Below are 12,684 nucleotides of genomic sequence, written 5' to 3' on the forward strand. Positions count from 1 at the left end.
TTTATTAAATGAATTACAACCCTCTATGATGGGTGAATTGTGTCCCTCCAAAATTCATATGTTGACGCCCTAACCCCCAATACCCCAGAATGGAACTATAGTTGGTGACAGGGCCTTTAAAGAGGTGATTAAGTTAAAATGAGGCCTTCAGGGTGGGCCCTAATCCAATCTGACTGGTGTTCTTTTAATGAGAGGAAATTTGGACACACAGAGACACCATATGTGTGTGTACTCACAGAAGAAAGGCAATGTGAGGACAGTGAGAAGGTGGCGGTATGCAAGCCAAGGAGAGAGGCCTTAGGAGAAATCAACCCTGCTGACACTTTGATATTGGACTTTTAGCCTCTGGACGTGTGAGGCATCCAGTCTGTAGCATATCACAGACCCTTATCTAGTTTTCCATAAATACCGGAGAATTTCTTTATATGTACCTTACAGTCCAAACCTAGGCAGCCTTGAAAATTTTTGCCTCTGGCCTGACCAGTGTGGCTCAATGGTTGACCTATGAACCAGAAGATCAAGGTTCAATTCCCCATCAGGGAACATGCCCAGGCTGTGGGCTTGATCCCCAGTGTGGAGTGTGGAGGAAGCAGCCGATCAATGATTCTCTCTCATCATTGATGTTTCTATCTCTCTTTCTCTCTCCCTCTCCCTTCCTCTCTGAAATCAATAAAAATATATTAAAAAAAAAAAAAAAAAAAAAAGAAAGTCCGGATTCCAGGTGCAACCCCATGATTTACTAGTGGGATCATGAGCAACTTGCTATTAACTTCTCTAGGCCTCTGTTTTCTTATCCCTAAAATGGGTATAATGACCTCTTTGCAAGTTACAGGGCTGTTATAAAGTTCCATAATATCATGTATGAACATACCTTATACATTTTAAAGTTTATATATATGGTTATGTAATTTGTGTATTTACATATTTTATACATACATATGTATAATACAAGGCCCTACTCAAAAGCCACTTCCTTCATCAAGCTCTCCCCAACACCCTCAAGGCCCCTTCAAAAACAAAGAACTTTATACTTTTACCATGTCATTTACCTTTAATTTTGTGCATTTTTATTGGTCTGCAAAGAGTAGTCTAGAGCAGACAGACCTTATCAGTGGTAGGACCCTATGAAACTTAACTTTTCTGGACGTCAGTTTTCACATCCATGAAATGGGTATTGTAATAGAACCTACCTCACAGTACAGTGAGTTGAGGACTGAGACAATGCATTTAAAATATCTACACAGAAAGTGTTTGATAAATGGTAAGCTTGTCTATATTTCCACTTGACCCATTGAGAATCCCCGTTTGTCCTTGTATCCCCCTCCCCAGCATTTAGCACAGTCTCTGCAGGCCCCAGGTGCACACTAATTAAATAAATGGGTGGGGTATGATAAGACCAGGTTTTAGAGTACAGCTGATATAGAGAGAAAGTTCCAGAGAGCTGCAGAACGAGGAATCTGAATTCCTCAAATTTCAGTGCTGCTGGAGAATAAAATCCACGAAAGCCCCAGAGGGAAGGAGCGATCCCTCGCAGATGGGTCAGACAGCTGGCCCCGTGTGTGAACGATTTAGGCCACCAGCTTCCTCGGGTCAACAACATGTGATTCCAAAGCCACCGTCCCTTTATGAGAAACCTTTTGTTTTGCTCAAGAGTATAAAGTATCTCTAAAGCAGTGGTTCTCAACCTTCTGGCCCTTTAAATACAGCTCCTCATGTTGTGACCCAACCATAAAATTATTTTCGTTGCTACTTCATACCTGTAATGTTGCTACTGTTATGAATCGTAATGTAAATATCTGATATGCAGGATGTATTTTCATTGTCACAAATTGAACATAATTAAAGCACAGTGATTAATCACAAAAACAATATGTAATTTTATATGTGTTTTCCGATGGTCTTAGGCGACCCCTGTGAAAGGGTCGTTCGACCCCCAAAGGGGTCGCGACCCACAGGTTGAGAACCGCTGCTATAGGCGCTCAGGGAAGTGAAGAGTAAGGATAATGCTGGGCCCTAAAGGTGAGCAGGATTTGCAAAGCTGGAAGACACAGGGCACAGGATGGCCCTGGGCACTGAGAGAGGCTGGGGCAGGTGTGAGAATGGGCTTAAGGAGGTGGGTCTGCCTGAGGCTGGAGGTCCTGGAATAGCTGCCCACAGCCCCTCCTGCCCTGGCAGGGTCCCAGAGACTCACCATGCTGGAGTGGACCGTAGCCTGTTCGATGTACCTTGCAATGCCTGTGACAAATGCATTCCTGTCCTCGAAGTTCGTGTCAAAGTTGGCCTGTGGGAATTGGAGGACAGGAACATTTGGTTATTGAAAAACAGGTCCAAGGTGGCTGGGTGCCCAGGGGAACGCACTGCTGCCAACAAATGCCACCAGTTCTCTGTGGAAAGCTATGTCCACATCACCCTCTCATCTTCCCTCCCCCAAATCCCACTCGGCCACACTGGACGGGAGCTGCCTACAGGCAGGGCCCACATCCGCTTCCCATCAGGGTCACCCCACCTGGCCCTGGGAATAAATGCTTACTGATACTCTACACACCTAACAGCTGCTGAAAAGTTAAGATGCGCACTGCTTTCATCCAGCAGCTGCAAAAACACTCACCTGAGGGTGCAGATACATATGTAAAGGGTAATAACTGCAGCATTTTTTGTGATAGAGAAAACTGGAAATCATTCAAATGTCCATTAACCGCGAAAGGCTAATTAGATCATAGTATATTCATACAATGGATTTACATGTAGTAGATGGTAGTTAAAAATAATGTGGCAGCAATGTAGTATTGTCAGGGAAAAATATCCATAATAAATTTTAAGCTAAAAAAGTCAAATGATACATCACTATATATATAGTATGATTCCCTTGTTATATTAAAAATATATGCATATATATAGATGGTAAAAATGTGTGTATATATATATATATATATATGGACATAGACATAGACATATTTATAAAAAATTTATTTGTTATACTTTTTTTGTATGGCTTATAATAAAAAAGATATTGTCCAACCAGCGTGGCTTAGTGGTTGAATGTGATCTAGGAACCAGGAGGACACAGCTCGATTCCCGGTCAGGACACATGCCCAAGTTGTGGGCTTGATCCCCAGTAGGGGTGTGCAGGAGGCAGCCGATCAATGATCTCTCTCATCCTTGATATTTCTATCTTTCTCTCCCTCTCCCTTCCTCTCTGAAATCAATATAAATATTTTTAAAAGATTCATATAATTAAAATTTCAAGGTGGGTTAGAAAATGTGAATAAACAACGTTTATGAGTTGAAACTTCAGGCATGTGCTTCGTAAATCTAATCACTGAATGAAATTAAAAATATATTGTGCATTATATTTAGTCTCATTTAGCAGCCCAAGAACTTTCAAAAGATCAAATACAGCAAAGAATTTCAAATTAACTTATTTTTTTCTTAGCCTGGCATATTCGCCCTGCACACCCAGAGCAGGGGCTATTTGCAAGGCAGAATCCAGCTGCACGATGCCCTTCCCCCATACCCTGGTGGATCATGGTCTTGAGTCATCTGATCATGGTTTAGCACAAGCTCACCCGTCTTGGGCGAAAGCAAACGACTGTAACGGGCTTCCCTGAGCCATTAGCTGCTGTGAGGAGTTGAAGAGCTCTCCTCACATACATGAAGGAAAAGTAATTACCCAGGCAGGCTCTAGGGGTTTCTAAATTGCAATATTTAATTCATGAGGTCAGAGCTGCCAACGCCTTGGCTGGTGCTGCAGCAAGAACAGCCGGGAAGGTATTTGGGGTCAGAGCAGATCAACAAGCCTTCCCCAGGGAGGAGGAGCAGCCCTGGTGTACATTTACTAGCTAATCTATTCCTTACACTCAGCTCCACCAGGGCACCAGGGACTCCATCAGCTCACGACCTTTCACCTTCTAGATGCAGAGCTCCCCCTTCCCTCTGCCTTCAGGGCAAACCCTCTTAGGGGACCCCCCGGGTTCCTGATCCCCCCAGAGCCCTCGGAGAATTGACCTGGTACATGATGGAGGAAGGCGGAGGCTCGATGCATGGCTGCTGGTCAGGGAGGGGCAGCTCTTCCAGCAGGTCCACGTTGGACAGGGCATCTTCCAGGGTGACGTGGGTGGTCATGGCTGCAGTTTCCGTATTCCGCACTGAGGGGAAGGGAGGGAATGAAGAATTTCAGGGCCCTCCAAACACTTCTCTAAATCTCACCAGTTCAGACTCCCTCCAGAGAACAAAGGGAGGTAACATGCACTAAGACCACACTTTCTCTTTCTTCACAAGGTGCCCTTAACCTGCAGCTGATATTTGAGGATCTCTTCATGGTTTACAAGCACTTCTATGTCTACGACCTCGGCTGAGCAGCATCACATTCCTCTGTGATCAGCACGGTATCAAATCCACAGAGCTGAGGCAGAAGCCAGGCTCCGAGAAGTTATGTGACACCCACACAACCACAGTGACCAAGGGCAAAGGACTTCAAATAACGCCTGATGCTAGGACACAGGCCACGGCCAGCCCCCATCATTTGTTCTTTTAGAGAAAATGTATCAGTTCCACGCTTAAATTATGGCATGGCACAAAAGCCCATGATTGCAATAGCCACGAGTATCCACTTGAAACCAGAGGCTAGGTCTTACAAGCTAATTCAACTGGGACTAAAGAATTTAGACTCCAACAATATTAACCTTATTTGCAAAAACGAAGAGCCATCCATTGGCCGGGGTATGTTTTTTGAGTCCCACCAAACAAATCAGCCCTGAACAAACATTTTTGTGTCTGGGATGCTGGCAGAGTGCAGTGGCTTCCATGAGGATTTGCAGGCAGTCAGCTTAGTTAACCAACTCAGCAAAGAGAATCCACATTTCTTTTTCAAGCAAAAGTGAAATGTAGATAAAAAATGATCATGACTCAGACCATTAAGTTTTCCCAAGCATGATCTCCTAGCAGTCACATTCACGGATCACAGTGCAATAAAATCAGAACTCAATAATGCAAATAACAGCCAAAAGCACCCCACACCTATGAAAATGCATAAAAACACACTTCAACGTTACTTACAGCTAAAGAGGAATCCAAATAGAAGTTATAGAATATTTAGAACTGAACGAGAGCATAAATAAACGTCTTAAATGCATTTCGTAGAAAATAGGAAAGTGGAACTGAATGAAGTGAATTTTCCTCAACCCAAAGAAATGAAAACGAAAAGCAGACATAAATGAAGCAAAGAACAAAGCAAACTAAAACAGACGAATAGTAGACTATGTGAACAAAAAATCTAAAAACTGTTTTTACAAGAAGATTAATACTAAGCTAACCCTTTAGCACATTTGAATAAGGAAGCAAAGAGAAGGCCCACTTTGCTGTCACAGAAGTCGTCCCACCCATCCCTTCCCACCCCATCACAGGGAGGAGTGAGATGTGCCTAAGGGCAGGAGTTCTAGGAAATGGGGAAAAGGGGACCAAGAACCTGAGAACTGGGTCCAGGGGCTGAAACAGCTGGAGTGTCCCCAGGGGCTTGCTGCCCCTAAACTACTGTTGCCATTAGGCCTGTGGTTGGGCGGGCAGATGGGACTGAGCAGCTAACTATGACTCACACTTAGAGTTCCCAACAACCTTCACCCCCACACACCACCCTCACCCCTGCCATGCACTCTGGCAAGAGCCAAGGCCACATTTAATTAGGACACAGAGAGCTCAGAAGTAGGTTTCCCCTCTGCCTTCTACAGGCATCTGGCCTCATCTTGTGGTTTCAGGCCCTTCCCACACCTATGTTCCTTCCTCTTCTCTCTTCTCTCTCCTGAATTCTAAGTGTGGCATTCAGTTCCACAGCAAAACCATTTGCCAATCCACAAGAAAGATGGCCTTCTTTCTTGCATTAATATTAACTCCTCTTGCATTTTGCAGGAGGAGGTAAGTTTTTATGGGATTAATGATTTTATGGAGCAAGCTACAAAACCCTGATGACACTATTCATTAATTCAAATAATAATAATGATAATAACAATAATAAAACTAAACATTTTTTAGCCCTTACTCCATGTCAGACACTCTGCCAAATACTTGACTATTTTAACCTTGCATCAACCCTACAAACTATGATTATTCCCATTTTACAGGTGAGCAAACAGAAACTCAGAATTTAAGCAATTGCACAAGGTCAAGTGCTGGCAAAGTGGTGGAGCAGTAGTTGGAACCCAGGTTTGTCCTATAAAAAAAGGCCTAGAAGCAGCTACCTACCTATAACTAACGGGGTTGTGTCAAAGGGACCCAGCAGCCAAGCTGAGGCAGCTTCCATTAGCCAAAGACAGGGCAAAGTGAGAACCACCCAGCATAACTCAGTGGACTTGCAACAACATCAGATATGTCTTAATCCATGAGATCATAAAGACACTTAACAAAAACTTGGATTTTATTACTTTATTCGTATTGGAGGATGCCTGTGAACCAATTTTTATGTTGAAAATCACCAACTGAAAGAAAAGAAGCAAACACTTAACCAGTCTTTCCTATACAAACGATACCACTTGAAAACCAAATTGCAGAAGACAGAGATGTTTTTCTCTATAAAGTTCTTTCTCTTTTTATTTCCAGAAACAGTGGCATAATTAAAATATTCCTATTTCCCCAGCCCCTAATACACAAATGGATATAGGCGCTGACCATCAACTGTTATGAAAGAATCTGACATTATGCACCTTCTGATGGAAAAACACACCATCACTTTATGAAGAATGCTGGAGCCAAAACAAAAACTTGAATTTCATCAAGCCTTTGATACCAACTGACAGGAAACACAGAAGACAGAAGAACACATTAAAATACACCACAGTGATGTAATCAGTAAAATATAATCTATGGGAAACTCTGCTAGACAAATGACTCAGTGCCTTCGACAAATACTGCAAGAAAAAAAAGAGATGGAGGGGGAAGCTATAGATGATAAGACCTTATCTGGATCCTATTACAAACAAAGCATCATAAAAATAAAATTATCACATTTGTAAGAAAATTGGAAAATTTAATACTGACTCAGATATTTGATAATATCAAGGAAATAGTGCTAGTTTTTAGATGTGATAATAATATTGAGATTATGTTTTAAAAGAGTTATCTTCTAGAAATACCTTCTAAAATATAAATAAAAGGGTACAGGTATTTGCTTCCAAATGATACTACATGGGGAAGAGTGGATACTAGATGGAACAAAATCGGCCATTCGGTAATAATTGTCAATGCTGTGTGATGCTGACGTAGGAATTTATTATATTTTTATCCAATTTTATAAATGTTGAAATTTCCCATAAGCCCTCCAGCTCAGCGTATGTACTCCCAGTTTGAATCTGTCTGCCCTGACTCCTACTTGCCATGACCTTTCCCCTCTCCTTTCTCCTATAACCTGGGTTTCTTCTGGGCTTTGCAGACATCAAAATACTCGTTGACCAGAATAATCCTTAAGGTTTCCTGCTTCAACACAATAATAACCTTACACTTTCCTTGAAGAGAATCATAAGTGAACAGCCTACAGAGCCAGTAAGTTAGGAGTCTTTATTTCGTTAATGCAACCTCTATTTTCTCCTTGTAAATACAGCTTCTCTAATGGATTTCTCTGTGTGTTTGTAGATCACTCACTGCCTAAGGAAGAAGGAAATCAGATGTTTTTAACTCAAGTGCTGAAAGTCACTGCCAACTCCACATCAATCAGAAAGAAAAAACCTACTGGAAATGTTAACAGAGGTATACATGGAAATGAAGTTATTTTTTCTAGCCCACATGCCCTGCCTGTTATGCAACCTTCCAAATGAGAGGCATTCTTTATATTCGACTTACATGGTTGTTTTGTCATTTTGGAAGAGAAATTAATAAAATGTTTAAAAATGAACAGTGTTCTGGGAGCATCATTTGCCAGACGCAGCTTGCCACCTCTCACTGTGGGGTATTCACGGCGTATTTAAGTTCAGTGTCTTCACAACAAACTCAAACGCAGTGGCCTGGAGTCACCAGACAAGTAATAACATTGGGCTTGCAGGCAATGTGCTTCTGAGAAGGGCTTCAGGCCCCACCATCGCCCATGGCTGAGATGACTGACAGAGCCTGAGCAAGAGGAGGTGGGCCCACAAATGCAGGGTAGCTGCTAGGAGAACCTGGCTTTGGGAATGCAGGCCTGACTACCCACACCCCAAACCCTGCCTCTCTGTGAGCAAAAGATGCACTGTCATTTTCTGTTTGACATTCTGGAAGGAAATGAAGAAAAGGTATTTTTACTGAAGTGGAATATTAGGCTAAGTATAGTAGTTAAGCTTGAGTTACGGGCTCAAATCTGTCTCCTGCCACTTACTAGCTATATAACCATAAACATATTACTTAACCTGAGCCTCAGTGTCCTTATCTGCAAAAGGGCGCTAATTAATAACAGTCGCTGCCCTCAGTGAGTCAGTCTGAGAATTATATAGCATGATGGCATGTGGAATGCTTAGTCCAGCAGCAGGAACAGAGGAAGCACTCGGGAAATGTTAGCTGGTCAGGCGGCCTCTTTTAAATAGAGTGAATGGATGAATTAAACACTGCAGCAATTCTTCCACAAAAAGGAAGGCATTATTATTATCACACCTCTATATTTTTATCTCAGTTCTACAGATCTTTCCGTTTGACTTCCTCAATCACAACGACCCTGCAGGTTTAAGAAAGTGCAGGTGCTATTTTTGCTGTTGTCACTGAGAAGTGAAAACTCCCATTCAAGGTCACATGGTCAGCCAGTGGCTGAGCTGGGCAGAAAGCAGATATCTTGACTCTCAGTTCTCTGCCCTTTCTTTTAGACCACACCTACCTTTGTACCTTTCTGGAAGGTACCAAGCACTTACTTTTTCCCCCTCTTCAGTTTGGCTGCCTTTTCCTTCCGCAAAAAGAACAAGACTCTCACAAGCTAGAAAGATTAGGTAACTTTGCCCTTTGGGTCTCATGAACATCAAGAGGCCAGGAAATATTTTCCCTGTCTGTAAATCTCTCCAGCTAGAAAGCAACTAAAATAAATAAATAAAAACAAATTTTAAAATATATGAACATTGCCTGGCTGGTGTGGTTCATGGTTGAGCATTGACCTATGAACCAGGAGGTCAAGGTTTGATTCACTTGCCCAGGTTGCAGGCTCGATCCCCAGTGGGGGTGGGGGGCGGCGTACAGGAGGCAGCTGATCAATGATTCTCTCATCATTGATGTTTCTGTCTCTCTCTCCTCCCCCTTCCTCTCTGATATCAATAAAATATATTTTAAAAGAAAGCCTCAGATGGTCCCTTTTTTTAAAAAAAAATGTTTTAAAAGTAGCATTTCACTGAGCAAGAAAAAAAAATTCCAAGAAGAAATCTGGCATCTAGCTAGCATGTCCATCGCGGGTGTAAGCTGGGTGTGTCTGGAGTTTGTATGGGGGCTCAGGTTTGCTGTGACAGGTTATAGCTCTACAGGTCATAGCGTTCCCCTACAGCTAAGACCCTTTTACATGCCAGAGCCTCTTCATGGGTGTGGGGGGCCGAGCAGGGACAAGGTCACTTGTGTGCTTCTTATAAGACTGCCAAAGAGTGCGCCAAAATGGACCATGGAGCTAATTCTGAGCAGACAGGCAGTGCATTTTAGAGGAACGCTCCTCTTGTCCAGTGGTCAGACCTGTGGCTCCAAACCCCACAGGGGCCACTTGGAGCCACCTGCAGAGTGTTACCTGAACCATCTGTAAAACACAGTCACAGGTTAGAAGCAGGCCGGATGCTAAGAGCAGCCAAGCCTCGCAGTGGCTTGTAGAGAGGAGACAGAGCTCTACAAGGTGGAGAGGAACCATACAGATGTAGCTCAGCCATGGAATGACCACTCTCCGCACTTCCATAGCCTGCAGAAGTATCACCAACATCATGATTTACAACAGAACTCAACCTATTTCATCTGTTGCCAGGATGATTCCAGAGCTGGGAGAGACCAAGAATGGTTACCTCGCAAGGAAGCCTTTCTGACCCCCTCCCCCACCTGAATCCACTTTCTCCCTCATTCCTCATTGAACCCAGCATGCTTCTTCTTCCACGGCTTCCATAATACTTTATTACATGATTTAGCATGTTTTCACTCCTGACCTCAACAATAAACTCCTTCAGGGCAGGTGCTGCGTCTAATTCACACTCAGCTCCCAGCACAGGGCTGAGCACACACTCATAACTCAGCTGAACTCTGTGTTCCATGAGTGGATGAACCCAAGACATCAAGAAAGGCATTGCTATGTCCAAGACACCAGGTTTTTCAAAGTTGGGGAGGAGGAGAAGGAATATAAATAGCAAAGAAGTTGTTTATACTTTAGAAAGAACTGCATCAAAATGGTTCAAATTTTAACATTCAAGCTCTTAAAGTGAAAAGCTTCCATAACTGGTAAACAGTTACCTATGAAATAAAATCTCTTTCCTCTATCATTGTATGACCTGATTTCACTCATCCTTCAAGGCCCCTCCCCTCTCCGACATGATTGCTCCTTCCTTGGAACTCGCTGGGCTTCTTAGCGGTGTTGGTGAGGATGCGAAATCAGAACCCCTGTGCATTGCTGGTAGGAATGTGAAATAATACAACCAACTCTGGAAAACAGTTCGGCTGTTCCTCAATATTTGAATCATAGAGTTCCATTATATGCCAGCAATTCTGCTCCTAGATGCAGTCCCAAGAGAAATGAAAATATACATCCACACTAAAACTTGAACATAAATGTTCATAGCAGCATTATTTGTAATAGCCAAAATGTGGAAACGACTCAAATGTCCATCAACTGATGAGTGGGTAAATAAAATGTGGTATAGCCACTTAATGGAATACTATTTAGCCATGAAAAGGAATGAAATGTGAAAATATGCTACAGCATGAATGCACTTTGAAAATATTAGGCTTGCAGAAACCGGTTTGGCTCAGTGGATAGAGCGTCGGCCTGCGGACTGAAAGGTCCCAGGTTCGATTCCGGTCAAGGGCATGTACCTGGGTTGCGGGCACATCCCCAGTAGGAGATGTGCAGGAGGCGGCTGATCGATGTTTCTCTCCCATCAATGTTTCTAACTATCTCTCTCCCTTCCTCTCTGTATAAAATCAATAAAATATATTTAAAAAAAAAAAAGAAAGAAAATATTAGGCTACATGAAAGAAGTATAATATGCTTTTCTAAAGGAAATGTCCAGAATAGGCAAATCTACAGAGACATAAAGTATATTAGCAGGTGCCTAGGCCAGGGGTAGGGATTAGGGGAAATAGGTGATACTGCCACAGGGCACAAGGTTTCTTTCTGGGGTAATGAAAATGTTCTAAAGTTGATCATAATGATGATTGCACAATTCTGTGAATATGCTAAAAATTACTGACCTGTATATTTTAAATAGGTAAATTGTACAGTATGTGAACTATATCTCAATAAAGTCCTTACCACAAAAATGTTAGTATTTGTATGACTACTTTGGGGAAATTTGGGGTACATAAGCAGGAGTGATACAAAGAGAGATGAAGCTGGAGTAGGACCTTGGGGAGTTTGAGGAATTTGAATCTGTCCCTACAAGCAGAGACCATGTGGAGTAAAAATCAAAAGGTGACAGTAGGAGAGAAAAAGAGAGCTGCAGACACACCCATACTAACCCCAAGGGGCAGCCCCCAAGGCTGCAGGGTGAGCTGGACCACCATGGGCAGGGCTCAAATCAGCTCCCTCACCCCTCCCCCCCGCGACTCCCCAACCCCCCGTTTATGTGCACTGCCACCTGTCAGGTGCTGGGGCTGCCCCGCCTTTTCGGACAGTAAACCCCTCTGAGGTGGGGTGATGGGCTTGGTGAGAAGACGGTGGGTCTCAGCTCTCCTCCTCCCACCTGAGCTCTCTTTCTGAGGCTTCGAGATGAGGAGCACTGTGCACATGGTCACTTGGTGATTAGGGGCAGCGCTGGGGCTAACACTGACTTCCTGGGAAGATATGGGGACGTGATACAATAACAGCTATGACAGACTGTAAAAGAAAAAGGGGGGATGTGAGGAATGGGGGGAGAATGCATTCTAATTCTGAGATAAAACAGAAAGCCATGTAAGAAAGGAAATAGAGTCAAAGGGCATTACTTGGCTCTCTTGTGATCATCCTTTACACATCTTAATAATGTCAACACTTGCCCGGCTGGTATGGCTCCGTGGTTGAGCATTGACCTATGAACCAGGAGGTCACAATTCCATTCCCGGTCAAGGCACATGCCCAGGTTGTAGGCTCAATCCCCAGTAGGAGGCAGTTGATCAATGATTCTCTATCAATGATGTTTCTACCTATCTCTCCCTCTCTCTTCTTCTCTGAAATCAACACAAATATATTTAAGAATAATAATAATGTGGACACTTCATACAGGATTTCGGTTAAAATAGAGCTCTTTCTGTATGGGGAGACGGGGGGAGGGGAGGGCGGGAGATGGTGTAAGAAAGCGAAATCTTCATCCATCACAGCAGGAAGTAAGTAGACGGTGCACAGAATAGATAAATCAAGAAATAGCAGCGCAAGTGTATCATTTAGAGATCTGGAAGCAACTACTGGAAACAAACAGTGAGTTAAAAGCCACACAGCCTCTGGGAGGAGGTGGGCACTGAATGGTTGTTTTTCATTATGCGCCTTTCAATACCATTTGATTTTTTTTTAAGCATGTGCATGCATCGCTTTGATCA

The 12,684-nt window shown here is 43.1% G+C and overlaps 1 protein-coding gene across 3 annotated transcripts in view; it reads right to left on the reverse strand.

Annotated features, from left to right (window-relative positions):
* CYFIP2 (cytoplasmic FMR1 interacting protein 2) overlaps positions 1–12,684 on the reverse strand; it is a 105,309-nt gene that overhangs the window by 86,173 nt on the left and 6,452 nt on the right. For all 3 annotated transcript variants that reach the window (XM_036312052.1, XM_036312051.1, XM_036312050.1), the window contains exons 2-3: positions 4,006–4,145; positions 2,192–2,281 (exon numbers count right to left, since the gene is read on the reverse strand). In XM_036312052.1, coding sequence (XP_036167945.1) covers positions 2,192–2,281; positions 4,006–4,122 — 207 coding nt within the window. In that variant the 5' untranslated portion in view covers positions 4,123–4,145. The remainder of the gene's footprint in view (positions 1–2,191; positions 2,282–4,005; positions 4,146–12,684) is intronic.

Source organism: Myotis myotis, unplaced genomic scaffold, assembly GCF_014108235.1.
Source record: "Myotis myotis isolate mMyoMyo1 unplaced genomic scaffold, mMyoMyo1.p scaffold_m19_p_6, whole genome shotgun sequence".
Lineage (NCBI taxonomy): Eukaryota > Metazoa > Chordata > Mammalia > Chiroptera > Vespertilionidae > Myotis > Myotis myotis.